At 34.2% G+C, this 27,844-nt stretch overlaps 1 protein-coding gene across 1 annotated transcript; it reads left to right on the forward strand.

Annotated features, from left to right (window-relative positions):
* Positions 1-27,240, forward strand: LOC133175300 (uncharacterized). Its single transcript, XM_061310395.1, has 9 exons — positions 1-96; positions 7,680-7,782; positions 9,302-9,443; positions 18,320-19,659; positions 21,328-21,427; positions 21,935-22,023; positions 24,569-24,770; positions 24,908-25,132; positions 26,873-27,240. The coding sequence occupies exons 2-9, from the start codon at positions 7,681-7,683 to the stop codon at positions 26,938-26,940; spliced, it is 2,268 nt and encodes a 755-aa protein (XP_061166379.1). The 5' UTR covers positions 1-96; position 7,680; the 3' UTR covers positions 26,941-27,240.
* Positions 27,241-27,844: the final 604 nt, after the last annotated feature.

Below are 27,844 nucleotides of genomic sequence, written 5' to 3' on the forward strand. Positions count from 1 at the left end.
GTTATTCACAATAATACATCATTTTCTCATATTCTAGGCATGGGTTATAGTTGTTATTGATTCCGGAGCTCCGGAGTTTGGATTTAGAAGAAGCAGGTATGTGTTTTGTTGTTGTGCATATGTGAAACATAATGACGAAAAAAGGCCTTGGTTGTTAAGTGGGGCCATCATATCTAGGTCCAAATGACGAAAATTTTTCAGTTAGTCGGGCAGATAACTGCAACACAAAATTTCTGTAAATAATGAGGTTCAAATAATGTGTGAAAATACCATTCCGTTTTCTCGATTATCATGTCACAGCTCTTTTTTCATAATTTTTTATTCACTTAAAAAAAAAAGAAAGATATTTTTAGTCTGTCTTTTAATTATCTCCTTACATTCTAAAACCATGGATTTAGTCTAGATCTGTACTTTAGCTTGAATTAAAACTCCACATGTAAAGTATACATTTGTCATCATGACAATGAATTAAATATATACACATTTTCATACAGTTCCATCACTATACCTGTGATTGGGTCTAATTAATTTGTCGGGAATTATCTTTTTCCAGTGCTACAGAAATCAAATTTATATATGCAGGGTTGTCTGTAAGAATTCAAATAGCAGGGGAAATTAAAAAAGTAGAAGGGGGTTGGGGACTTTCTCTCCTAATAGGGGGTTGAGGGGGAATACCAGAATAACCAGGGGAATACATCATTATAGGCGGGGAAATTCTTCAGCCCCCGGGTCTTTGGGACAACCCTAATATGCTTTTGGAAATAGATAGATCTAACAATTTTATGTTCATATATAATTATTATTGTGTTGTGAAGAACATCATGAACATGTATATAATCAAGATATTTTATTGGGACATTGTAGTGTGACACGTACCCAGCAAATGAGCTTGTTATGAAACTTCCGTTCAGAATCACAAAAAAAGAGAAAAATATATGTGACGGAATGTTCCTGGACATTCTAATCCTTTGGATCAATAAATAAATGCTAGCTAGCAGCTGATTTAATGATATTCTCGTAATTTCAATACTTCTCTCTATTTTATGAAAATTGATCCTCTATAATAGCTTGTACCTGTTAATAAATCAACAGAAATAGATCTTACTAGTCACTTTGTTTCCAGTGCCTATACTTCACCATCTGGGAATCAGCTACGCCACTTTTTATACGTCATATCTATATGTATATTGAATCAGGATTTATTATCATCTTCCAGCTATGTACTATTCATTTTGGAAAGAAGACATCATTATACAATTATAGTATGTTGATGAGGTCTATCTATGATTTTATCGCATTAATCAGGGAACGCTATTATATGATTGATTTTTATGATTCCTAGTTCTTTAAGATTGTCTGAAATTCACTATTTTGGAAATCTTAATATTGTTAATATATGATTGAATAAATTGATTGAAATCAACATTCTAAAAATCATTAATTCATATTCAAGGTGAATATAACATTTCATTTTCTATACCTTGGACCAAAAATACACTAGAAACTCTCAAATTAACAATTAAATTGCATTGGTGAATATTGTTCTCTTCAGTTAGATAAATTATGGTATATACTGACCTATTTTAAAAAGCTCTAATTGTAACTATATGTACTGATGTACATAAAATTGACCGAGGACCAAGTGTGAGGCTGATCTTATGTTCTTGGTTGAACAATGTGATAAAATCATGGATTGACTGATATCATCATGTTAGTTTATTTATCCTTTCAAAAGAAGTTTCCCTACCCACAGACACCTATGGGAATAGGAAGGGGTGTTAGATAGTAAAGATAACTGTCTAAATTGGTGTCTTCACATCCTCTCTCCCCCAACAAATAGATCCTGGACCCACCCTTTGGGCATATTTTCAAAATAAGTGTTCCTTGATTTTTTTAATGTGGTCTATTCAGGTCATCCACATGGATTTTATTATGAACTTTCTTACACAAAGTTTATTTGTTTCCATACTCAATCTTTCTTTTTCTAAGAGGAATTTAAACCTAAACATTTTTGTAAGTTTAATTGAAAAGGCATGTTCTGGTTTGAAAAGGCATGTTCTGGTCTTTGACTGACGTGGTAGTGAATCTTTAAATTTTGAGAATCCCTTATTGATTAAGCTTAGCCCCAATAATTATTTTTATCAGATTTTTTGGTTTCTTTGTGTACAGCATGCACTGTTCAAAGGAGGATTTGCAAGGAATACCTTGCTAGATAACAAAGTAGAAATTCATTAAAATGTAAGACAACTAGTGTAACATCCAAGTGTGTTTCTAAATGGCCTAAACTTCCATATTATTTTAGAAATAAAATTAAATATAATAAGTGGATTTCTGAGATCTAACACACCAAAAGCAAATTAAATTCCTTAAACATTACTGGTATTTTTAAATATATAACTTTTTTGATCATGTTGATGATGGATATCTATTTTTCAAAAATAAAATAGACCAGACCCTATAGAAGGAGGAAAAATATGACCAGCTATCTATACTACTTTGTAATAATTAGGGACTCATTTTTTTGGCTTTAATAAATACTAGTAAATCCATGGAGAACTGCATGTACTTTGCTTTGAATATAATAAACATTGTACCCTTATTTGAAGTTATCAAATCATTTTTTTAATGGAATTTTTTTTCTCTTAGGGTTAGTTAATTAATTATAAACAAAAATGACTCTAAGACTTATAAATCTGGAATTTGAACCTGAAATACTCTATTTTGCAAACTCATTGCTGGAATCAGATAAATTGGACTAAAATGTAGGTCAGACTTTGTAAAAGGCGGTCCATAACAAGGTCAAACCCATACATTATATTACAAATTCAAACGTTAATAATTGTAATAAGGAACGATAATAAATAAATTAAAATATCCATTATTTGATAAGTTATCATGATTGTAATATCGTAGTGGTGTTCCAATCATCGATTATAATCGAAAATCAGTCGATTGCTGGCATAATTGAACCGCTCGATTACAAATTTTTTATTCTGATTAATCGGGTTATTTATTTCATTTTAAAAGCGTAATAGTTTTTAAGCCAAATATTCCAGCCGCAACTTTTCTATTAACTTATTTGTGTATTGTAATGGCGCAGACGAAGAGACATTGTATTCATACCCGGGTTACAACGCTCATTCCGGGGTATGGACGTACTTTGGATTCTACAAAATGAGCGTAGAACCAGCTTGACTAGATAGAACATTCTGTCATTAAAATGATATTGTCCTAAGGACTAGGGGTTGTTCCGAGACACAGTTATTCCAACTACAGCTGGACCACCGCAGAAAGTAGTTATTCAACCATTCTTACCATTTAATAAACTAAAATTGACAGACTTTGTAAATGTCCGATTATAATTGATAATTAGTTAGTTACAGTAGCCTGATCATCGATTATGAAATTCTTACCGATTCCCATCACTAATGATATTGAACATGTTGAAAACACAAAGCACAAACTAAAGATAAATATGATACACTTAATGGGGGAAGGGGGGAGGATTTAGTTAACAAAGAGCTAGGTTCACTTTATGCATAAAATGGCCCTGTAGATATACCAATTTATTGGCTAACACCTTATTTTCCATTTTATACATCAAGATAAAGTAGAGACTTAGTGCTTTCATTTCCTATTAAAATTTTTCTCCTTGAAGTCCAGGTCTTGGAAAACAAGCTTTATGGAATTGCAATGTTCTTGAATTTTAAGGAAAACTGGCATATTTAAGTACTTTCAGAGAAGAAAAATAATATGAGCGCACCCTCTGATCTAAAAAATAAAACATGTTTTGTAATCCTCAGAAACGGTTCTATCAGTAAATAATTGCATATTTTAGATCAGAGATTGTGCTCTATATTAAATATCGAAAAAATAGCTTTAAAAATTGGCTGTTTATGTAGAATTGTCCAGGATATGAGGAAAATGACGCATTTCATGACGTCATAATGCATTGACTAGCCAGAAAATTACGTCATTTTTGGTAGATTCGCAATCGCCAAATGTCTAAATGAAATTTAATACATTGTCAATTAAAACTAAGCAGTTTCAGTTTTTCAGAAATTCACAGGGCCAAAAAAGGCCCTAAGTGAACCTTGTTCTTTACTGAATAATGAGCACAATTATTTAATCCATGACTGTTTTTGATCCACCAATGCATTTAGGTTTTTCTCTCCCCCCCCCCCCCCCCCCCCCCCCCCAAGAAGTCATTTTATTAATGGATGTCAGTGAACCAGTGTGAAACATGCTGCAGAAAAGTAGCCACACAACAATATGCATTGCTGTGAGATTGCTGTTGTCTTTTACCATGTATATCAGTGAAATATTTTTCATTGGCTAATAGTAAATAATGCATCCTTATACACTGTAAGATGCAAATCTGTTATTCAGTAAATGTCAATGGTGGGTCAAGGAATTTTTCCATTTCTCTTGGGGAAGGGAGGGGGATGCAGTATTACCCACTCAAAAGAATCTGTCTGAATAATGGCCTAGCTAACAATAAGTATGAAAAATGTCAGTCAGCATTTGACTTAGGTTGTATTTGCTGACAAGGTCATTGTATCAACCATAAGACTTTTGAAGTGATGACTTCAAACGAGACTGTTGATATCCTTGTTTCATCAACTTGTTTGTCGATAGCTTGTATCCTTTTAGAAATTGTTTATATGTAGATCATGCTCTTGCATATCAAATCAATTGTGTGACCAAAAAAACATTATATTGCTACATAAGTAAGAGAAGTTGACGATAGATAAATTGAAGTCATAGATCTATTTAGTAAATGTCAAGTTGAAGGCCAAAGCAAGTGTTTTCTTCTTCTCATGTAGAAGTGTTTCAATATAGAAAGAGGGTGTACAATCCCCTGCTCTGAGACAATGTATTTTTGAATATATTTTCCAAGTTCACGGAAAAGTTTTTTCTAAATTTTTTTAAAATATTATGTTTTCAGTAATGTCATCTTCAACACATTTGATTCATTTTTTTTATTGAATGACTTATTAACTGATAATTTGTTTTAAAGTTGATAGTTAAGCTTATTAATTAGAAAATGGGGTTTATTAGAGTCATAAAAATGATTTTTGAATATGAATGGGTCAAGTCTCTATTCTTCATTAACATTTAAATGACAGTGAGAAAAGTAAATGTAAAATCTATTTCAAGTTTCAAAAAAATAGAGGCTGAACCCATTCTAAAAGTGAAAATCAAACATTTCTGAAAAAATTGTACGCTTCAACTAACTTGTTGATTTAAATCACACTGACACACAGACTTTGTAGCGTAGTGGTTAATGCGTTCAGTCTTATACATAGCCGTGAGCTTTGGAGAGTTCAAATCATGCGTGAAGCTTTTTTTTTTCTTTTTCACATACCTTAAAAATATGAGTGAAAAATAAATTATTTATCAATAATTTATTCAATAAAATAAAGGAAGCAAATGTGTAAAAAATATAGATATTGACAATACAATTTTTGAAAAATATAACTTTTCATGAACTTTTAGAATCGAGAAATGTCTTTCCTCAGAGCGGGGGTTTGTCCTCGCTTGTATGCCTCCATTCTTTAACTGAATTTTTTGTCTATCATTGGTTTGTGGGGGTGGATGGGTGAGTGGGTTGATGCTCATGTTGGGGCTAAGTTTAAATTTTAAATCTTGAAAAATCTTTTTCCACACTCTAGAACATCTAGCTGACAAACTGCTAGCCAGATTACAGAAAACAGTAATTGTAGCCTGTTGAGCTGGCAACTGTTGTATGACACCTATTGTCTCTGATTTAATGTGCAGCATTAAGCTGCTGTGTACTGGTGTACAACAGAGTTGCTGATTATAAACTTATCTGGGATTCTAATTCTGTTTAACTGAATTTATAATAGCTCATTACACGTTACAGAAAATCCTTATTTTTGTTTCAAAAATCCTTTAAGGTAGTTTGAATTTAATGAAGTTCACTGGAATAATTGAATTTCATTTACTGTAACAGTTCTATGTAAAGAATTTTAAAAATTAAGACATTTTCACAGGATTGTGTATTTTTTTTTTGGATTACTGTTATTTAGATGATATATTTTGGAAACTGAATCAGATTGTTGGAGGGGGAGATTAATTTTATCTCAAAACTCATAACATGACAAAAGTCTCTATTATTACCACTACATTATGAATTGACTACTATCAAATGCTAGTATCAACCTCAGTAAAATGTATGCAATGTTGGATTTGTTGGGCCATTAGGAGATATGTACTTTCAGAATCCTTAATGAACATTTTTATGAGACTTTAACCTTGTGTAAAAATTGCAATTGTTGAGATTAGCTTTGTAATCTTTGATTACATATACGTTTAGCTCTAGTCAGAGAGCAGAAGGGCTTGTGGGATTGTAAAGTGTCTTTTGTCTGACTGTCCATCTAGATGGCCTGCCTGTCTGTAAACAATTTAAGAAAATGATTCTCCACCTACAGTTTTCGTTTATTTCAATAAAATTTTACATGCATCTAAATTCCACCAAAATAAATAATTCTGTGTTTTAGTTCCTAGCGCATCTGATCTGAGGGTCCGCCCATCTGTTTGTTTGTTTAACTTTTTAGCTCACCTGAGCCGAAGTCCTTTCTCTGTGGTCGTTGTTATCGTTGTTCGTATTGTCATAAACTTTTTAGCTCACCTGAGCTGAAGTCCATTCTCTATCATTGTTGTTATCGTTTTAACATTGTCATTAACTTTTTAGCTCACCTGAGCCGAAGTCCATTCTCTGTAGTTGGCGTTATCGTTGTTCACATTGTCATAAACTTTTATACTCACCCGAGCCGAAGTCCATTCTCTGTCATTGTAGTTATTGTTTTTACAATATCATTAAGTTTTTAGCTCACCTGACTTGAAATACATTCTCTGATGTTGCTATTGTTCGCATTTCATAAACTTTTTAGCTCCCCTGAGCCGAAACTCATTCTCTGTCATTGATGTTATTGTTGTTCGCAGTGTCATAAACTTTTCCATCTTTCTCTCCATAATTCAAATGAAGGACCTGTGACACCCTCTTCCAAGGGGGGATATTAAGAAATAGTGAAAATTGGGTGGAGTCATTTTAAAAGCTATTTCTCAAGAATCACTGGGCCAGAAAAGTTCAAACTTATGTGAAAGATTCTTGACATACCAGTTATTTTAGATTCAACTTTTTTTTTCAAATCATGACCCCCAGAGGAAGGATGGGCAATCAAAGTTTTACATTGGAATAAATAGGAAAAAATCTTGAAAAATCTTCTCAAGAACAGCAAAACCATGATCATTCATATTTTATATGGAAGAAATTCCTCAGATAGTGTAGATTCAAGTTTATTCAAATTACTACCCCTTGGGGTAGGGTAGGGTTTTACTGTGTGATCAAAGTTTTACATAGCTTTATATTTGGAAAAAAATCTGCTGCTGAAGAACAGCAGGACCACAGTGACTCAGGTGAGCCTTGTGGCCCATGAGCTTCTTTTCTTTATTTGAATGAATGGTGCTGGCTTTGTTCCTCCAATTAGAAATCTCTGTGGAAGTCTTCCAAAATGATATTTTTCCTGTTAAAACAATTAATTCTGTAAGTGTAAAACTAACAATTATTTTAAGTCAATTGCAACTTTTCTAATTTTTTAAATACAAACCAGTAGAGCTACATTCTCATTAGAGACTTTTTGTTTTATTTGCAGAATGCCGCACGGAGCTATACGGTTTCCATTTGGAAAGTGTCATGTTTGTCAGGATCAGGCAACTGGTGTCCATTATGGAGTTGCTACTTGTGAAGGATGCAAGGTATATATACCACTATTTCTCCACAGCTTTCTTTAATTGCAAGAACCAAGAAAAAAAAAGAAGAAGCACCAAGCCTTGTAATTCAATAGCCACTGTGATATAGGGTTTACATGCAATTATTGATTTTTCAAGGTCAACAAGATGATTTACCCCTGTGAGATTAGAACAATATTTACTGAATCAAAGGATGAGATGAATATTGTTTTTCAAGAATAGTAAATTATTGTTTTGACCAAAGGAAAACTGTGGGTGATTTATTATATGAACACAGCTAGTACCTGATGTTTCAGTGAAATGACCTTTACAATGGGCAAAATCATCATTGGTTAGGCTTGTTTCTCCATGCTAGATGAATATTGAATATTTCATCTTCACTTATAGTGCAATTATCACATTTAACAAACTTTGGAAAATAATGAATGTTTAAAATTAAACAAATACAATTTCAAATGATAAACTGACAACATGAGTCAATTGGGTATTATGCCAAACCATGCCATGGCTAGGATGGGTGGATATTGTACTATATCATATGATTTAGTAATTCCTAGCATGTCTGATGGCTGAAAGTCAATATCCTAGAAATCCAAAAAGTTGTATTCACCTTCATCTGACTTTACAGATGAATATCGTATTTGATTTTTCCTACATTGGACTAAAATAGATTAGGAATTTCCTAATTGAAGTGATTGGTTATGTTTTATTTTATCATTCAGTACTTATCTTACTGCATTCAGTTAGGACTGCAACAGACATGAGCAACCAAGAAAGATGTTGAAGTTTGCTTAACAAGTTTGTACCATTTAATCGTAGAATCACTAATACATTAATAAATTAAATTATGCCTGTTTTTGGTCAATATGATAATTAAGTTAGGCAACCTTAAAAGTATATCTACCTTATACAAGCTACAAAACCATTGCATGGATCTTTCAAAATCATAAAATACAAAGATACTGTCATAATTAACAATGAACTTGAAACTAATGTGAACTAGCTATTGATGTTGGTAAGTGTTGTTTTTTCTGTCCATTTATCACAAACATTCACCAGATTGGTAACCAAGAGTATTGCTTTGTAGACATAAAGCTTACTTAATGGTCTATCAAAATATTAACCCAAAATTATTTTGTTTAGGTCAAGGTCACTGGAAGGAAAAATACAAGATTCTTCACAGGGTTATAATTTGGTGAAAGAGAAATATTTTGGTTTCTTTGTAGATGAATCAGTACCCATAATAGGAAAAAAATTAAAAAAGTGAATTTGTATCAGTCACATTTTTACTAGGTCACAGGTAATGAAAGATAATAATTTTGTAAGGGTCATAAAATTTAGAGCAAAGCTTGAGAAAATGTGGAGATACTAATGAGATACAGGTGAGCATAAAGGCCCATGGACCTCTTGTTAAGTATTAGTATTTTCCTGGTATCCCTTGGGTTTTGTGTGTGTGTGTTACCAGTATGATTGTGTTTTAGTTTTTAACCTGTATACAATTTCCTTTATGACTTTATCTTTGAAGGGATTTTTCAAAAGAAGCACAATAAGGGGAGAGAAGTACAAATGTTTTTTTGGAGGGCAGTGTGAAATAACTCCTCAGAATCGTAATCGGTGTAAATCCTGCCGATTCCGGCTATGCCTAGAGAGTGGAATGTCACTAGAGGGTAAGATCTTAATCACAATGACAATCTGTGAACAGTCAATCTAAATATGGGTGTCGCATAATGTCTCTTTGGCAAAAAGTTGAGTAAATCCATTGTTTTTTAACCTGTGAATTATATCTACGTATTGTTTCAGTAAAGCAGAAATAAAAATTGTGACCTGGATAATTTTGTAATTATACAGTTATGGTATGGGTACAGGGGAAATAGCAAATTTATGGTTTCTTTGAGGAAGGAAACTATTTTTTGTGAGTTGGTAAAGCTGCTGAGGGAAATAGTTTTCTGCCAAGGGGGACAATAAATTTGCTATTTCTCAATTATCCAGTCCATAACTTAATAAACTGTTTTCTTATACTGCAATAATCTAAAGAGGGTTAGTCTTTTTCCAGCTCTGTGCATATTTTCATAGAAAAATCTTTTCGTAGAAGCTCTTGATAGCACTATTCCAATGTTCTTGTATGAACCAAAAAATGTGACTTTCCATTTTACAACCATAAAAGATTCTGATGTCATTGTTAAAGTTAATGCAAAGTGACGACCAATATGTACATTCATCCCCCCCCCCCCCCCCCCCCCCCCCCCCCCGATTTTTTCAATGATATCAATCTTGTTAACTTCCTTTAAACAATTGATATTTTATCAAACAATTCTCAGAACTTTTCAAAATGCCCCTCATACAGGTATCATGATTTATTTGTTGAACACACCTATTTTTGTATTTAAAAAACAAAATAACCAACAGGTTTGTAGCTCAATTACTTAGGAAATATTGAAATGTACCTGGATCCGGTTGCACGAACGTTAGTTAAATTAACTTCCAGTTAGTGTCGTAACTAGCTGTTAAATTTTTAACAACGAGTTACGTAACTGTCAGTTAAAATATTGTTGTTCGAAAGTCTATTAAAAATAAATTAGCTAACTCACATTTAATTGATGTCTTATAGTTAACTCTATGTTAAAACCGTTCTACACGCGCATATCCCTTACCTATGGTGAAATATTTCTGACGACATAATTAATATGATGTCAATTCATAAATGTTTTAATTTGTGAAGGTTATTTACTTTAAATGTTAATCTTATATTTGTTAAATATATCTAAATATATTATTATAGATATTTACTTCAAATATAATTTTTTTGCATTGAAATATAGTCTTTTACATGCAGTAAAAGCAATGCAATTACAAAGTATGTAATGTAGTTTTCTGTATTAAGTTCTAACATGAGGCATTGATTTTTGGGAGGGGTACTGAATATAAAAATAAAAAAAATCTCTCAAAAAAAATCTTTCAAAAAGTGAGACCATCCTCGTTTTACATGCCTGATGTATGTGGAATTCAACGAGTAACCTACCTTTCAGTAACTTGTCTGAAGTTAATTTTTTTTTAAAATGATGATCTTTGTGATAAAATATAATGTCCCTTATTGTATGCATAATCGGATAAAAAAAATTACCTAAATCTCCACTCATATGGAATGATTCGTTCTTTGCAGATAATATCGCAACATATATCCGCAATATGCACATGTTTTATACAACCTTGCTAAATAGAAATCGGGATTGAATTTGCAAGTTGCTCAAGTCAAACATTTCTATTATCTCTGTATAAGTTCTTCCTTCCAAGAAAACAAATTTTGAAATGATAACAAGTCCGCGATCTTGATTTTAATGTTTAATTAAATATTTAATGTACCTAGGTAACCTCAGTTAATTCTGTTAGTTAAATCAGAAAATTAATTAAGCTTTAACTGTTAGTTAACTTTTGTGCAACCGGTTTAACTCACCGTTAAATTTAACATCGGGTTAACGCAAAGTTAACAACCAGTTAAATTTAACTAACATTTGTGCAACCGGATCCTGGTGTTAATTTTCTTCAAAGTCAAGCTGTAAAATCACATAGACTTATATTTATAACACCTATTGTGAAAAATATTGAGCATCAACATACAAGTATAGTGAAGATTTAAGTTTGTTGAACTGGTACCTCTATGCAGGGACTTGAGGCATTAATATCCATGTGAGGTTATTCACACGGAAAATCTTACAGTCAGACGATACATTCCTCAAATATCTGTTTTGTATCTTTTCACAGTATATAGAAAAAATTCATGATTATCATTATTTTGTGGTTTTTAAACTGTTTTCAAAATGTCTTAAAAATAAATGCACCAAAAATTGTGATATTGACAATTAAATCAAGAGATTTATATAGAAAACACCACAATTTAGCTCTAAGGCAACTCAGATGAGCATTGGGATACCTGGGCCTATTCATGGTTATTTTTTTTTTTATTTTAATATACAACTGTAAGTGGCCATCTTTCCATCCTACAATCAACATTTTTTTTTTGAAAATGTTTTTACACATGAATTTTTTTGGTCTGTTGTAGCCCTAAAAGTATATTACCTTATACAAGCTACAAAACCATTGTATGAATCTTTCAAAGTCATAAATTATATGATACTTGACTGAAGCCGAAGGCTGAGGTCAGGTATTGGTTGACTGCAGATCAGGTATTGGACTATTGGTTGAGTGAAGCCATAGGCTGAGGTCAGGTATTGGTTGAGTGAAGCCGAAGGTTGAGGTCAGGTATTGGTTGAGTGAAGCCAAAGGCTGAGGTCAGGTATTGGTTGACTGCAGCCGAAGGCTGAGGTCAGGTATTGGTTGAGTGAAGCCAAAGGCTGAGGTCAGGTATTGGTTGACTGCAGCCGAAGGCTGAGGTCAGGTATTGGTTGAGTGAAGCCGAAGGTTGAGGTCAGGTATTGGTTGAGTGAAGCTGAAGGCTGAGGTCAGGTATTGGTTGAGTGAAGCCGAAGGCTGAGGTCAGATATTGGTTGAGTGAAGCTGAAGGCTGAGGTCAGGTATTGGTTGACTGAAACTGAAGGCTGAGGTCAGGTATTGGTTGAGTGAAGCCGAAGGTTGAGGTCAGGTATTGGTTGAGTGAAGCCGAAGGCTGAGGTCAGGTATTGGTTGAGTGAAGCTGAAGGCTGAGGTCAGGTATTGGTTGACTGAAACCGAAGACCGAGATTAGTCCATACCTGACCAGGTTTGTATAGTCACGAGGAGATCAAATTCAAAAGTCAGTAACGAACATATTTTAAAAAATCAGGAATTTTACAACATTTTTCACACTATATTTGTGAAACAACACATCATAATTATAAATTTGAACAATTTAACAACTGTTTAGAAAGTGGAAAACAACATTATAAAACAATTAATACTGAACCAGTAACTCATATAGGAGTTTAGTCTCTTTGATACTAGTGTCTGACATGTTTAACACATCCTTTAAAATGCACAATTTGAATGGTTGATAAAATGTAAGCAAATCTATGGTGGTCAGGATGAAAATCCTGAATAAACCTCCTGGCCAGAATTAATCATTTTGACGTGAACTCACTGTGAGGTACACCCCAAGAAAGACGTGTAGACCAATCAGAGAGCATCCAAATTCCCGATCATTTAATAAATAGAGTATGCCTTTGGAGGGAATGACACACTGATTTGCTTAATACAGTGAATCTCCATGGCAGTTTTAACTGTATATTACACAAGGATAAAATTGTTTATCAATAGGATTGCTATTTTTAGTTTCAATGCACTATTTTGATGTTGAAATTTGTGATACTTCATCATAATAACTTCTTCTAATTAATGCTTTCATAAATCATTAAACATTGTAACCATGGTTACTAAAGCAAATTTAGTAGAATCTGTGTAACTTGGTTAATGAATAAAAAATATCTGTATAAATAAGAATGTATTTCACCCTTTGGTGTCGTAATTAAGCTGAATACACCACTAACTTTATTAAAATATTATGAAAAGTACAAATAGATTTCTTTGAAGCATTTTATTTCAGTTTTTCTATAGGCTTTGTCCTTTTGTAATGTTTAAACTGATTCATTTTAAAAAGCATAGTAAAATTCTGTTAACTAGGACCATCCTGATGAGATTCTCTCTCCCCCCCCCCCCCTTACATGGCATACTCAAGGGCAAACTTAAAAATTTGCATCTTAAAAATTTACATGTATATTGATGATTCTGTACACAGGTGACCTTGGCCAAATGATACGACCTTTATGTCAGATATGAGCTTCTAATGTTTCTCCTGCATATTTATGACCTGATAAGAATTTTACACATTTGGAAACCTGTCACCTTGACCTTGTCCAAATGACTTTAGTTCAGGGTCATGACACACTCTCTTGTCATAATCAGCCATAGTGAGTGGTATAGACTTAGGTGTCTGTTTATTACAAACTGAGACAGACAGATGGACCCTGAGGATTCCTGAATACCCTCCAAAACTTGTTGCACAGAGTATAATAATTATAACAAGATGTGTTCTTTGTTGCTAGGGCAACAAGTGGTCTTCTGACTAACTGTTCTTCAAAACGATTCGCTACATTACATCATTATAATAAATACATATCTGAATGTAATCTTTCCTTTTGTATACAAGTACTAAAAGCATTACAGTAATAGACCATTATTAAAGATATTTCTTAAAAATCTGTGGTAATAAAAATTGGGAAAAACTATCAGACACTTTTCAAGGACAGAAATATCATTTTCAACAGAAAAAAAAGTTATATTGCCTCCAGTGGGGATCTAACCACCAACAGTGCAGGGAAGTTTGGATTGACCATATCTTTGCAATTAATACATATATCTATAAAACTGAAAACATATGTAGAATTCTAAGAAGTTACCTGTGACCGTTTTGCCCTTTGGCACAGGAATTTGCATGACAGGGCCTTTATTGTCAAAGAAAATAACATATAAAACCTTCTTCATGGTTCGTAATCTTTTAGCAGTACTAGGACGTTTTGCATTCTTTGATGCCCAGATTCTGTTAGAACTCTTATGTTTTGGCTCAAAATAGTAAACCTAGGTCTCATCGCCAGTAACTAAATTATCAAAAGTCTTTTTGGTATATTTTGGATACAATTTTAAGAATTTCTTTCAACGCGGACTCTCTTTTGTTTATTGCTAAACAAATGAGGTATCCACCTAGCATTTATCTTTCTAAGCTTTAGATTTTCAGCTCTTCTGAGCCAAAGACTCGAAGAGCTAATGCTATGGCCATTTGTGCAGTGTGGGGTGTACGTAAACTTTTTAGAATATGGGCCATAACTCAAGAACCCCTTGGCCAATTATTATCAAATCCTTGGCCCAAGGGCTCCCGTTATACATGTACTAAAACAGGGTTGTGACCCTTAAAAGGGGAGATAATTAGGAAAATAGAAACAATAGTACTGGTTGCTTAAAAATCTTCTTCATAAGAACCACTAGGCAGATTATCACCAAACTTACATAAAAGGATGAGGATATGTTGTAGATTAAAAATTGTTCAAGGCATCACCCTGGGGCAAAGGACATGGTCTCAAGGTCACTTCAAAGTTGACCAAAAATTACATTTTATTAAAATGTTGATATTTTGCTTACTATAAGGACTAGGATCATCAAATCTTGTCAGTTGATGCATCTAAGGACCTCATATCATGTTGACTCAAAAGTAGGTCACGGTGACCTACTTTTTAGCTCACCTGGGCTCAAGTGAGCTTTTCTGATCAAAATTTGTCCGTTGTCTGTCGTCGGCGTCGTCTTGTTGTCGTAAACTTTTCACATTTTCATCTTCCTCTCCAGAACTACTGGGCCAATTTCAACCAAACTTGGCACAAAGTATCCTTGGGTGAAGGGGATTCAAGTTTGTTCAAATGAAGGGCCACTCCCTCCTCCAAGGGGAGATGATTACGAAATAGCAAAAAATTAATGGCATTATTGAAAAATCTTCTTCTCAAGAACCAATGGACCAGGAAAGATGAAACTCATGTGGAATTATTGTCAGGTAGTGTAGATTCAAGTTTGTTCAAATCATGACCCCAGGGCTAGGGTGGGGCCACAATGGACGATTAAGGTTTCACATAGGAGTATATAGGAAAAATCTTCAAAAATCTTCTTCTCAAGAACAGCAAAGCCATGATTGGTCAAATTTATATGGAAGCATCTGCAGGTGGTGTAGATTCAAATTTGTTCAAATCATGACCCCCAGGGGTAGGGTGGGGCCACAATGGACGATCAAAGTTTTCATAGAGTATATAGGAAAAATCTTCAAAAATCTTCTTCTCAAGAACAGTAAAGCTATGATTGGTCATATTTATTTGGTAGCATCCTCAGGTGGTGTAGATTCAAGTTTGTTCAAATCATGACCCCCAGGGGTAGGGTGGGGCCACAATGGATGATCAAAGTTTTACATAGGAAAATGTAGGAAAAATCTTCTTCTCAAGAACAGCAAAGCTATGATAGGTCATATTTAAATGGAAGTATCCTCAGGTGGTGTAGATTCAAGTTTGTTCAAATCACGACCCCCAGGGCTAGGGTGGGGCCAAAATGGACGATCAAAGTTTAACATAGGAGTATATAGGAAAAATCTTCAAAAATCTTCTTCTCAAGAACAGCAAAGCCATGATTGGTCAAATTTATATGGAAGCATCTGCAGGTGGTGTAGATTCAAATTTGTTCAAATCATGACCCCCAGGGGTAGGGTGGGGCCACAATGGACGATCAAAGTTTTCATAGAGTATAAAATCTTCTTCTCAAGAACAGTAAAGCTATGATTGGTCATATTTATTTGGTAGCAGCCTCAGATAGTGTAGATTCAAGTTTTTTCAAATCATGACCTCCAGGGGTAGGGTGGGGCCACAATGAAAGTTTAAACTTGTAGAGAAAAAAGTCACAGTTAGTCAAAAAATTATGTAAGCATCCTTAGTTAGTGTAGAAATAATTTTGTTCAAATGAAACCCCCACTCCCTTTTAGGGGTAGGTTGGGACCACTTATGCATTTAAGCTTTTCAATACTAAACTGATTTTTCCTTTTTTCCTCGCCACAGTGCTCAGGTGAGCGATGTGGCCCCTGGGCTTCGAATCATCAAAATTTGTCAGTTGATATATCTTGGGCCCTCTGAGTAGGTCGACTGAAAAGTAGGTAACCGTGACCTACTTTTCAATTTATATTACTATAATTAAATATTTCAGGTACTGATTGGCTTATAATCATCAAATTTTGTCAGTTAATGCATCTTGGGTCTTCAGAGTAGGTTGACTGAAAAGTAGGTCACCATGACCTACTTTTGAAAATTTATGGCTTTAATTTAATACTGTGGTTTCATTAATATTCGTGGGCATCAATTTTCGTGGATTTAGTAAAAATCACTGTTTCGAGGATACGTAAATTCGTGGATAATGATCATACAAAAAAATTGTCACCTATTCATTTTTTCATTCTCCATATGCTTCAACTGGAATCTTCACGCCATATACAATGTTAAGAGTACGTTGCATACAGATGTTAATTGTGGCAACAGGGTATTAAAAAAGTAAGAAAAGTTATAAGTACTTAAATTTACAAAATAGTGTTAGAAACATATTTCACAAGCACTGCGTGTTGTTTAATGAAAGTCGTAATAGGCTTTTTTAAAGGTTTATCATAAATAAAAATGGAGGCACCAAACTTCGATGAACATTCATGGATCGACTCAACAACGAAATCCACGAAAATTGGTGTTCCACGAATAATGATGAAACTACAGTATTTCAGGTACTTATTGGCTTAGAATCATCAAACTTTGTCAGTTGATGCGTCTTGGGTCCGCAGAGTTAGTCAACTGAAAAGGAGGTCACTGTGACCTATTTTTGAAATTTTATGGCTTTATTTAAATATGACAGGTACTTATTGGCTTAGAATCATCAAACTTTGTCAGTTGATGCATCTTGGGTCCTCAAAGTATGTCATCTGAAAAGTAGGTCACTGTGACCTACTTTTGAAATTTTATGGTTATAATTTTAAAAATATTTTGGGTATTAATTGGCTTAGAATCATCAAACTTAGTTGATGCATCTTGGGTCCTCAGAGAATGACAAGTGATAAGTTGGTCACCATAACCTACTCTCAGGTACTAATTGGCTTAGAATCATCTTGGGTTCTCAGAGTGTTTCATCTAAAATGTAGGTCATGATGACCTACCTTTGGAATTTCAAGGCTTTATCTAAATATACAGGATACTTAGAAGCTTCAAATAGAAATGATAGGTTGTACAGTTTATCAGAAGTGCGATTCAAGGCCCTTGGGCCTCTTGTTTTCAAAATACCATGAACACATGCTAACAACAAGTTTGTCATCCAAGCCAATTGCCTCACGGTATATATCTTGCATCTTTCTGTAAGATTTGGTGGATTTTTACGATGTTATATTTGGTTGTAACTGTTGAAGGACGAACTTGGCGAGCAGCATCTTTGAGGTGTTCGTAATCCGTTTTAAATTTAGAAACCCACTACAAACAAACCTATGAGACGTTTGACCATTCCCATAGATATCACAGACCTCATGATGAATAACTATGAGTTTAATGCCAATAAGGACCTACCTTTTATATAGGCCCTAATTTCAAGTGCATTATTTGCTCTTTTCCCGTCATTTTGAGTATAGTGTAATGAATATGCTATACAGCAATGTACACTGTAGCTAAGTCAGTGACATTGTGAACATGAAATTTTCTTCCGCTCAGTAATGTCAATGTGGTTTCAGTGAGATATTTACACAATTTTCATGCGAAGAAGGTGAAATACCATTATTTTTGGTACACTCCTCGTACATCACATGTGATTATCAGTGAAAGGAAAGTAAATTGTGTTAGATGTGATCAGTGTTAAAATAGCTTGTACAGTTCATTTTGATTGATTCAACCTTGTTACAGGTACATTTGTACATTAAATGTGGAAATGTTTTAAATGTGTTAATCTTTGAAAAGGTTTTTGAAAAGGTTTGCAAGCAAACAAAATTCCTTATTGTCACTTTTTCTTTATTAAGCTGTGAAGATGGGCAGGATCCCAAAGCTGGAAAAAGAGAGAGCTCTGGAACTGGCAAGCCAGGAGGGAAACCTCATCGAGGAAATTAACATAAACAAAAAGGTCAAAGGTCAGAAAAATAGTGACAGCAAAAACAGTAAAAAGGACTTGCAAGAAACAAAATTGTTTTACAACTCCAACACAGCTCAGATGGGCCAGGAGTCATCTTTCAGCATTGCTAAGGAAAATCATCAAATGTTTTATCATTCTGAAGCTGCTGGAATGCCAAGTAGGTCATTTAACTGCATCAGTCCACCAAATTCAGAAATGTTCTCTGATCCAGGGAAGCACAGGATGGTAGAACAGAAATCCACGGATTCCTCCAGTGACTCCTTTAAGAGTGATCCTTTACTGGAGTGTGCTAGCTCTCCAGAAGACGGCAATGTCTGGGCACCTCATCCTTCGTACCCACCAACAGTGTTTGAATCTAGTCGCAATATCATCCCTTCAACCTCTTCATCCCTCCCTGAATCATTTGGCATGAGACCCCCAGTTTCCATTGAAACTTCCACATGCTTTGCTAAATTTAAAACAGAATTCCCTCCATTCTCCGATAGTGGCACCCACAGAAACCCATCTGACAGAACTAGCTCAGGTTCAGTGGAAGATTGGGACCACCAGAGACCCTGTGGCTCCCAGTCACTTCACAGTAGTAATCACACAAATCCTTCTGCCTGCTTCAGCAGTTCCCACAAAGAGAGAAGGGACGTGCAGTGCAGCACCGCCTCGGGTTCAATGGACTATGATGAAATCATGAAGGGAAGGTTATTTCCTACTGCAGAGGTTGGTTCATTCTATGATGACAGAAGAAATAATGCTTCTCTCTCTCCAGCCGTGACTAACCCTCATTATAACAGTTCCTCAAGTAATGAAGCTATGGTATGGGAGAACGAAATCCTAGGAAAACTACAACTTAATGATAATAGCTTTAAAACAGAGATCAACACATCCGAGGTGTACTCACCCATTCGGAATCACTACAAATATCTTTGTGATGTAGAACAGTTTGGAATGTACAACAGACTCCCTCTTTACATTCGGACATTGCAGCAGCTGGATATATGTCAGAGAAATGGCATGCTTCTCAAACTCCTGGAGGTACCCTCGGATATGATAGACAAGATCTGTAAATCCCTGGCTATGGAGGATAAGTATGCCGTCAGTAAGGAGGGGGTAAACATGGGTAAGGACTCCACATTCCTAATCCAGGGAACCCTCCTAAGACTGAAACATTCCATGGATCTCCTCTGGAAGCCTATATGGCTCATGAGGCAGTTTATTCGACAAGGACTTTCCAACGAGGTAAAATTGTTTCAGTGATTAGACTTGGCATCTTAATTATGATATAAAGCATTTATCTATCAACATTTTCAAGTAGTATTTTTATGACTCTGCCAATTAAAGATAGAACATTAATATAGATAAGCATTGAATTTGACCCTAAAAGTCTTAATTTTTTAAAAAATTGCAAACAATTATAAAACAATACTAGTAGACTAATTGTTCTCGAACAATTAGAGGTCTTTCCACCTTCTGTAAATTTCATATATTTTTTATATTTTACGCTCTAAAGTTAATTTTTATTAAAAAAGAATCCATAAATGGCTTGAAAGATAGAAAAAATGAAAATTTCAAAAATTTTGAAATGACCTTGACCTCTGACCTTGAACAAATATTCAAGGTCAAAGTTCAAGGGTCACATTGCACTTGACCCCATGCTTCTACGACTTTTAGTTTTAAAGTTATAAGGTTTAATAGTAAGCACAAAATCGTTAAAGGGCAATTACTCATATAAGGGGTCATCGGATACTTTCGCACCCAATAGATTGAAGTTGTGTCTATAGACCCTTAAGACATTAGTGAAGGTTTTGTGTCTCTACAGTTTACAGTTTCGGAGGAGTAGCGATAACAAGGTTTTCAGTAAAAGGGGCAATAACTTTTAAAGGGGTAAATCTTAGGGGACAAGTATGAAATCTTTGAAATAGTTTTAAGAGGACATACTAATGATGCAAAGATATTTAGTATATGTTGAAAGATAAAAGAGATATAAAGAGAGCTTAATTTCTCATATTTTGAATGACCTTGACCTTTGACCTTTGCATATATTTTAAGGTCAAAGGTCAATGAATCTTATGCAGTTGGTCCAATGTCTCTACGACTTATCGTTTTGAAAATTTTTAATTATTCGTATGTTTCATAAACTTTCAGGGGCAATAACTCATAAAAGGGGTCGACGAATACTTTCGCAATGAAAAGATTGAAGAGTCCCCTCAATTAGTCGAAGACATTGGTGAAGGTTCCGTACCTCTATGGTTTACGGTTTCGAAGGAGTAGCGATAACAAGCTATTCTTGCGAAAGGGGCAATAACTTCGTAAGGGGTCATAGGTCAAACATGGGGGGTCGTTTTTCGGAATAACTTTTGATATCCAGTATCATGAACTATAAAGTTTTTCGATAAGTCTTGCGGTTTCAAAAGTCCGGGAAGAAAAAGAAGAAGAAGAATAATAATAATAATAATAAACATAAGCATTTCAAGAGGTCTTTCCACAGAAAGGTGGAAAGACCTAATAAAATGCTTTATCAATCAATTCAAAAAAATAATTTTCAAATTGCAGTATATCTTAAATTTAACTATAATGTAATAATGCTGCTGCATTTTTGAAATATTAAAGGTTCTTAGAAGAAAATTCTTTCATTGTAAGAGTTTATTTTACTTTTAACTTGGCTTTACTCTTGAATTTTTGCTTTTTTCATGCAATTTTGAAATACATTCATATTTTTATAAGGAAAAAATACCTGGTAGATAATAATCAATTCTCTTAATATAGGAATACTTTTAATAAGGTTTTAAATGTAACATTAGCCTATGGGTTGCCAAATAAGAATAAGAAAAACATTGTTTTTTGGAGGGGGGTATTCATAAATATTACTGTATTTCAGATTTCAAATGATACTGTAATATTTTTCAGCCCTGTAGTTTTGAGTTTACTGGTGTTGAGGAGGAAAGTATGAAGGAAAACTGGCCGGCCCTGATGCAATCTGTGGCATTCTACAATGATGTTATCATTGGTAGGTGTATATATATATATATATATATATATATATATATATATATATATATATATATATATATATATATATATATATATATATATATATATATATATATATATATATATATAAAATAACTTTAGCCAAACTATAGCAAATAAATGAAAATGACAAATATGCAACAGAAGTTTACTAATATTTATAATATGTTTTTGTCTCAATGAAAGGTGAATTTATTGTAAATTTGTCCTAAAACTGAGATGGAGGCATGCACCATGTTCAGATTTGTATAAAAGATGATGAAAGTCATGACCTTTTAAAGAACTAATTTGACTCCCCCTCCCCCAACAAGTGAATAGAATTGTTTCACTGTCAGGAGAAACTGTACATCAGGTAAAACTCTACAGTCAGTGAACTAAAATTGTATAGACGTTGCATGGTTATTGAATGTTACAAAAATTCTCCCTATCTTCAGGATTAAAATATAGATTGAATCTATTATATATGATGAATTTTGTATTTCAGGTTTTGCATTTGCCTGTCCTGGTTTCAGAAATTTACAGCCTGATTTGAAGGAATATCTTACAAAAAGGGCATATTTTGATATTTGGGTGGTAAGTAACTGGAAAATACTTCTTCAGTGTGAGGTAATGTACAAATTGTACTAATACGCTGCCAATGGTTTAGAGTATGTCCACTGTTCTATCAGTCTATGAGTTAAATTTTAGCTTCATGTGAGCTGTTCTATTCAAAGGACATCCTTGTTTTGTCCTTTATTGGGCAAGCAATTTATCTGTCTGAATCTTTCTCATTTTCAACCACTTCAAGCAGATTGCAGAGTTAATTTCCATCCCGTCTGCCATTCACAGCATCCTATAGTAGAGACTTGTCAAGATTATTCAAATGAAGAGCTTTTTTGTTTCTTGAGGGGGAAAAGAAAAAACAAAACAATGTGTGATGTTAAAGATCTTTATCTCAACAAATGTTAGACCAGAAAGGATAAAAGCTTCCTTGTATAATGTAGATTATATGTTGTCCACATTTGAAATCACTAGCAATTAGGACCCTCTATACACTGATGAAAAATGTTTTTTGGACTTTGAGAAAATTACATAGTGTAAAGGGGGATATTCTAAACTTAACTCACTCATTTTTAATATAGGTAGCGTGTCTTTCTTTATCCAGGAAAAATCTTCAAAGACAATGAAGTAATGATAAAGAAAAATCACTTTTGCTTACTCAAGTGGAGAAAATGCATACAAATAAAGTTTCAACTATTCTATCTTGGTCTAATAAATGGTTTAGAATACTTGGATTTATTTTAAATTATGTCACACAGTGAGGAATACAATTTATTCCATGTTATGTCAAATGGTGGGTCAGTCTAACTACACAAAGTACCCTGAAATTAAGGTGCAGTGTAGAGAGGGTCCTTAAATAAAAGTTTTGCTTAGACATATCAATATAAAAAATTCAGAAAATATTTTCTATAAAACAGCAAGGCTGTACTCAGATTATTATGCAAAACATACTCATTCATTTTTAGCTCACCTGAGCTGAAACTTCTTCTCAAGAACCACGGGGCCAATTTCAACCAAAATTTGTACAAAGCATCCTTGGGTAAAGGGGAGTTTAAATTATAAAAATAAAGGGCCAAGCCCTCTTCCAAGGGGAGATAATCAAGAAAAGACAAAAATAGGGTAGGGTCATTAAAAAATCTTCCTCTCAAGAACCACTGAACCAGAAAAGCTGAAACTTATGTGGAAGCATTCTGGGGTAGTGTAGATTCAAAATTGTTCCAATCATACCCCTTGGGGTAGGGCGGGGCCACAATAGGGAATCCAATTTTTACATTGAAAAATATGTAGAAAATATCTTTAAAAATCTTCTTCTTAAGAACCACTGGGCCAGAAAAGCTGAATCTTATGTGGAAGCATCCTGGGGTAGTTTAAATTCTAAATTATACAAATCATGACCCCCGGGGGTAGGATGGGGCCACAATAGGGAATCCAAGTTTTACATTGAAATATGTAGAAAATATCTTTAAAAATCTTCTTCTCAAGAACCACTGGGCCAGAAAAGCTGAAACTTATGTGGAAGCATTCTGTGGTAGTGTAGATTTTAAATTGTTCAAATTATGACCCCCGGGGGTTAGGGCGGGGCCACAATAGGGAATTCAAGTTTTACATTGAAATATGAAGAAAATATCTTTAAAAATCTTCTCAAGAACCACTGGGCCAGAAAAGCTGAAACTTATGTGGAAGCATCCTTGGGTAGTGTAGATTCTAAATTGTACAAACCATGACCTTTTGGGGCAGGGTGGGGCCACAATAGGTATTACAAGGGGGAAAATCAGATGAAGAACAGCAGGGCCAAAGTTACTCAGGTGAGCATTGTGGCCCATGGGCCTGTTGTAAGTTCAGAAGAGCTTATGCATTTATAGTAAGCAGTTCATTATCCATCTATAAATAATTTTTCAAAATAATATAAGACTTCATACAAAAATAGACTATATCAAAATATACACATGTGTATATTTTGATATAGTCTATTTTTGTCAGGTAGGAGCCACAAAAGGGATTAATAGTATTATATAGGAATATGCACTCTAGATCAAGAAACAAGGATGTATTGTAAAATTAATATGCAAGCGTCAGTATTTATATTCATGTATATGCTGTACATAATTTTTTTTTAATTGGTCTCTTTGGCTTTAATTGGGCTACAGTAAGGGATTATTTTTATTTGAAGATTTTTTTATTGAAACACAATTGGATTTGGCAGCAGGCATTGCCTATAAAACAGGAAATGTAACTCAGATAAGCATTTGTAGCACCTCGTCTTGGTAAATAAATACTCCGCTCTGTTCTGCTCCAGAGGAAACATCTGTGTCTTAATTAAGGGAGAAGATATTCCAAGCCTTACTCGTACATGCCAGAACTCTCCTGCTCTTGAAAGTTTCTCCTAAAGGCTACTTTTTAAGAACCAATTCAGTTTTTATTCAATAATGTATCAACTGAGTACTTGAAGAATTACATTCTAGTTGTCAAGGAATATGCAATTATGTTTTCCATGTATCAAGAAAGGCACATTTGATTGGCAACATCTGTGATTTTCTTGATATGTTCCCTGTAAAACCAGCAATTTTCTCTGTTACAGTTGACTATGGCAGACTTCTGCATTGATGGTAGATGCCTTTTTCCTCTTCCAAATGGAAAAGTCTACACTAATTGTACTATGAAAAAAATTTTGAAAGAAAAGACATTCATGGAAATCCAGAGTGTATTGGAGAAGATTAACAAATGTCAGCTGTGTGATCTGGAGATAGGTCTTATGTGTGCCATCCTCCTCATAGATGCAGGTATGATGGGAAAAAAAATCCTAACAATGGCATTCTGGGATATTGTATGATAAATTGTATAGAGATCGAAAAATAACTCTTTTGACTGAACTTATTGCATCTTGCTCTGACTTTTTTTGGTATGTTGTGTATTTTAGATGATGACAATCTAACTGGTAACTCCAACATGAACCTAGAACCATTGAGGACTCTACACTCCCATTACTTAGACATCCTAGCCACTGTCATCTCTAAAATCCACACCACTCAGACCACCAAACGTCTTAGGGACATCTTCAGCCTCACCCCACTCATCAAAAAACTCTCCACTCGACTACAACTTCAAATCACATCCTACGGAGTAGAGCAGATTCCTGATGAAGGTCAGTATAGTATTTGACCTTGATTATGGCTCAAGAGGACTTGAGTAGGCTCTATAGGACTTATACAGATGTTTGTCTGTATGTCAATATGTCAACAGGTGTACATGTTTGATGCTGTTAGAATTCTTATAAATAGTATGGAATTGCTGCTTGTTCAGACACAGTTATTTTAGGAATATGAGTAGGGATCACAGTCATTATTAATTGCATCTGAACAGTACTTATAATGAAGTAACAAGAAGTCATTTCTTTGTCAAGAAACCTAAAACCATAACAAAGAAAGCTCCAAAGTTTCAAGGTGAAAATGAGATTTATTTTCACAGGGTCAAAATCTCATATTACATACGTGTATCTCCAGCAAAACACTTGACAAGTTAAGGTCATTGTTTACATCATATACTTGGTGTGACTTTTATATGGTGATAATTAATCCTTAGATTCACAAAGAAAACACATATGCATCCTGCAAGAAGGGTGCCCCCCCACAGATAATTTTTTTTTTACGTTTATAGAAAACTTCTGAAGAGAAGGGTTGTACACAAATATATGAAATTTCAACAAAATTTATTACCATTTCCAAATACAGTAAAACACGTTTTTAGCAAACACGCTTATAATGAATGGACACTTAGCAAAGTGATTTTCGTTTTCCATGGCTTTTAAGTATATTGTGAACTTTGCGAATATAATGAATAAGGTTTATCCATGGCTCTTTGTTAAAAGCATGTTTTACTAATAGTATAATTTTTTGAATGTTATGTAAAGTTATATAAAGCATACAGCAAAATAAAAAATTCAGACCCTTGAGGGAATGGGTATAAATTAAAGAAGAATGTGTTGTATTGATTTTTGCATCCAAGATGCTAAATTTTTCAATAAATATTTTACATGCTAGTCATTTTTTTTTCCATTTTAAAAAGAACAAACATTATTGCCTAGAAATTAGAAATTTATGTTAAAATTAGGGCTGCACCATAATATCGCTATTCCGGTATTTTGCAATTCAATGACAAAAAATATCATATTGCGATACGTTGAGAATCTGCTGATAATGAACAGAAGGGTCATAATTACTCAGGTGTGCGTTGTGGCCCATAATTACTCAGGTGTGCATTGTGGCCCATAATTACTCAGGTGTGCATTGTGGCCCATAATTACTCAGGTGTGTGTTGTGGTCCAGAATTACTCAGGTGTGCATTGTGGCCCATAATTACTCAGGTGTGTGTTGTGGCCCATAATTACTCAGGTGTGCATTGTGGCCATAATTACTCAGGTGTGTGTTGTGGTCCAGAATTACTCAGGTGTGTGTTGTGGCCCAGAATTACTCAGGTGTGCATTGTGGCCCATAATTACTCAGGTGTGCATTGTGGCCCAAGGTTCTCTTGTTTATTAAGTTAAGTAGAAAAGAGACATTTGAAATGGGGTGGGGTCATTTGACAATCCCCACGCCAGAAATGAAATCAATTATTGGATCCTCTCCTTCAGGGAAGGGTTCTTTTGCTAAAAATGGATATTGATGAAGTAATTTTGCATGGGATACTCATATTTGCTCCATGGGCTACATAAATCAGCCAGACTCCTGAAATTTTGTTTATTTTAAATTATTATAAGAAAATTGGCTTTGTCTGAAATATTTAAACCCTTTTGTCTATTATTCTTGTCTATTTGTTGTTCGGACAATTGATTTGTATTAAAATTCAGTGAACATTTCTGTGTATCTTTAATTGATTTCTGTTACAGACTCCTTACAAACCATTGCCATGAACACAGAAGCCTCAGTGGAAAAAGTTCAAGCTCTGTGTGATTAGAGAATGTGTAGTTAAATACGCCGCCCAAGAATCAGTCCAACAGGTGAAGCATTACAGGATCCATGTCTGATCTCTTACAGAAATCCACATCCAAACACTGGCTGTACATTGGGTTCTTTGTGATATAACTCTGTCTGTCTGTCTGTGAGAGAAGTGGCTGTTAACTCTGATTAACAGTTCAGTAGATGTCATCATATTGATTTCTTGTTTGTCTGAGTAAGAGAGAAAAGAAGTGCCTATTTATAGTTTATTATTTGATTTTATGTTGATTACAGTCCATGTTTTATCAGTGACATGACAGGTAGCAGAATTAATTTTCGCAGTTAACCTACAAAGTTAACGTTTGCTGTGGTTTTGTGTATTATATACTATGTCTTTATTAATAATTGGAATCATTTTCCTGTCAGCTGCTCGGGCACAGGAAGCAAACTGAGAAATGATATTAATACAATAATACATGTAACCATTTAATGTAGAAATGATATTGATACATTGGTACATATAACCATTTTAATGAAATTTTCTGAAGTTCAAATACACATCTTCCCAAGTCAAAGGTTTCTGATCCACTCCGATCCATATAAACCCTTGACTGAATAGACTTAAGTTTGATGGGATTAGAAATGGGCTTTTTGATTGCCCTCATACAGGTTTGCATGAGCCAATCAAAAACATTGTTTTATTTAACCTGAAGCTAAATTGTAAATAGAAAAACACACCAGTTTTAGTTCCAACCAAAACATCTTCACCAATAAATAGCCCAGTTAAAGGCCTGTCTCAGCTTTTTAGGTGAAGTAATGTTGAATTTATACCAACTTCCAATATCGTCTCGAATTCTCTGTTTAATTTGCTTACTCTGATTGGTCAATAGCAGAGGTCAGTAGAGTTCAAAATTTGTAATTAA

Source organism: Saccostrea echinata, unplaced genomic scaffold (genome assembly GCF_033153115.1).
Source record: "Saccostrea echinata isolate AGI-Se365-2 ecotype Australia unplaced genomic scaffold, CSIRO_AGI_Sech_v1 ptg000062l, whole genome shotgun sequence".
Taxonomy (NCBI): domain Eukaryota; kingdom Metazoa; phylum Mollusca; class Bivalvia; order Ostreida; family Ostreidae; genus Saccostrea; species Saccostrea echinata.

Bases quoted from the DNA above. Each gene is read 5' to 3' on its own strand.
- LOC133175300 (XM_061310395.1), top strand. From the start codon at position 7,681: ATGCCGCACGGAGCTATACGGTTTCCATTTGGAAAGTGTCATGTTTGT. The intron at 22,024-24,568 runs GTAAGTAACTGG...TCTCTGTTACAG, and splicing joins CATATTTTGATATTTGGGTG to TTGACTATGGCAGACTTCTG. The intron at 25,133-26,872 runs GTCAGTATAGTA...TTTCTGTTACAG, and splicing joins AGAGCAGATTCCTGATGAAG to ACTCCTTACAAACCATTGCC.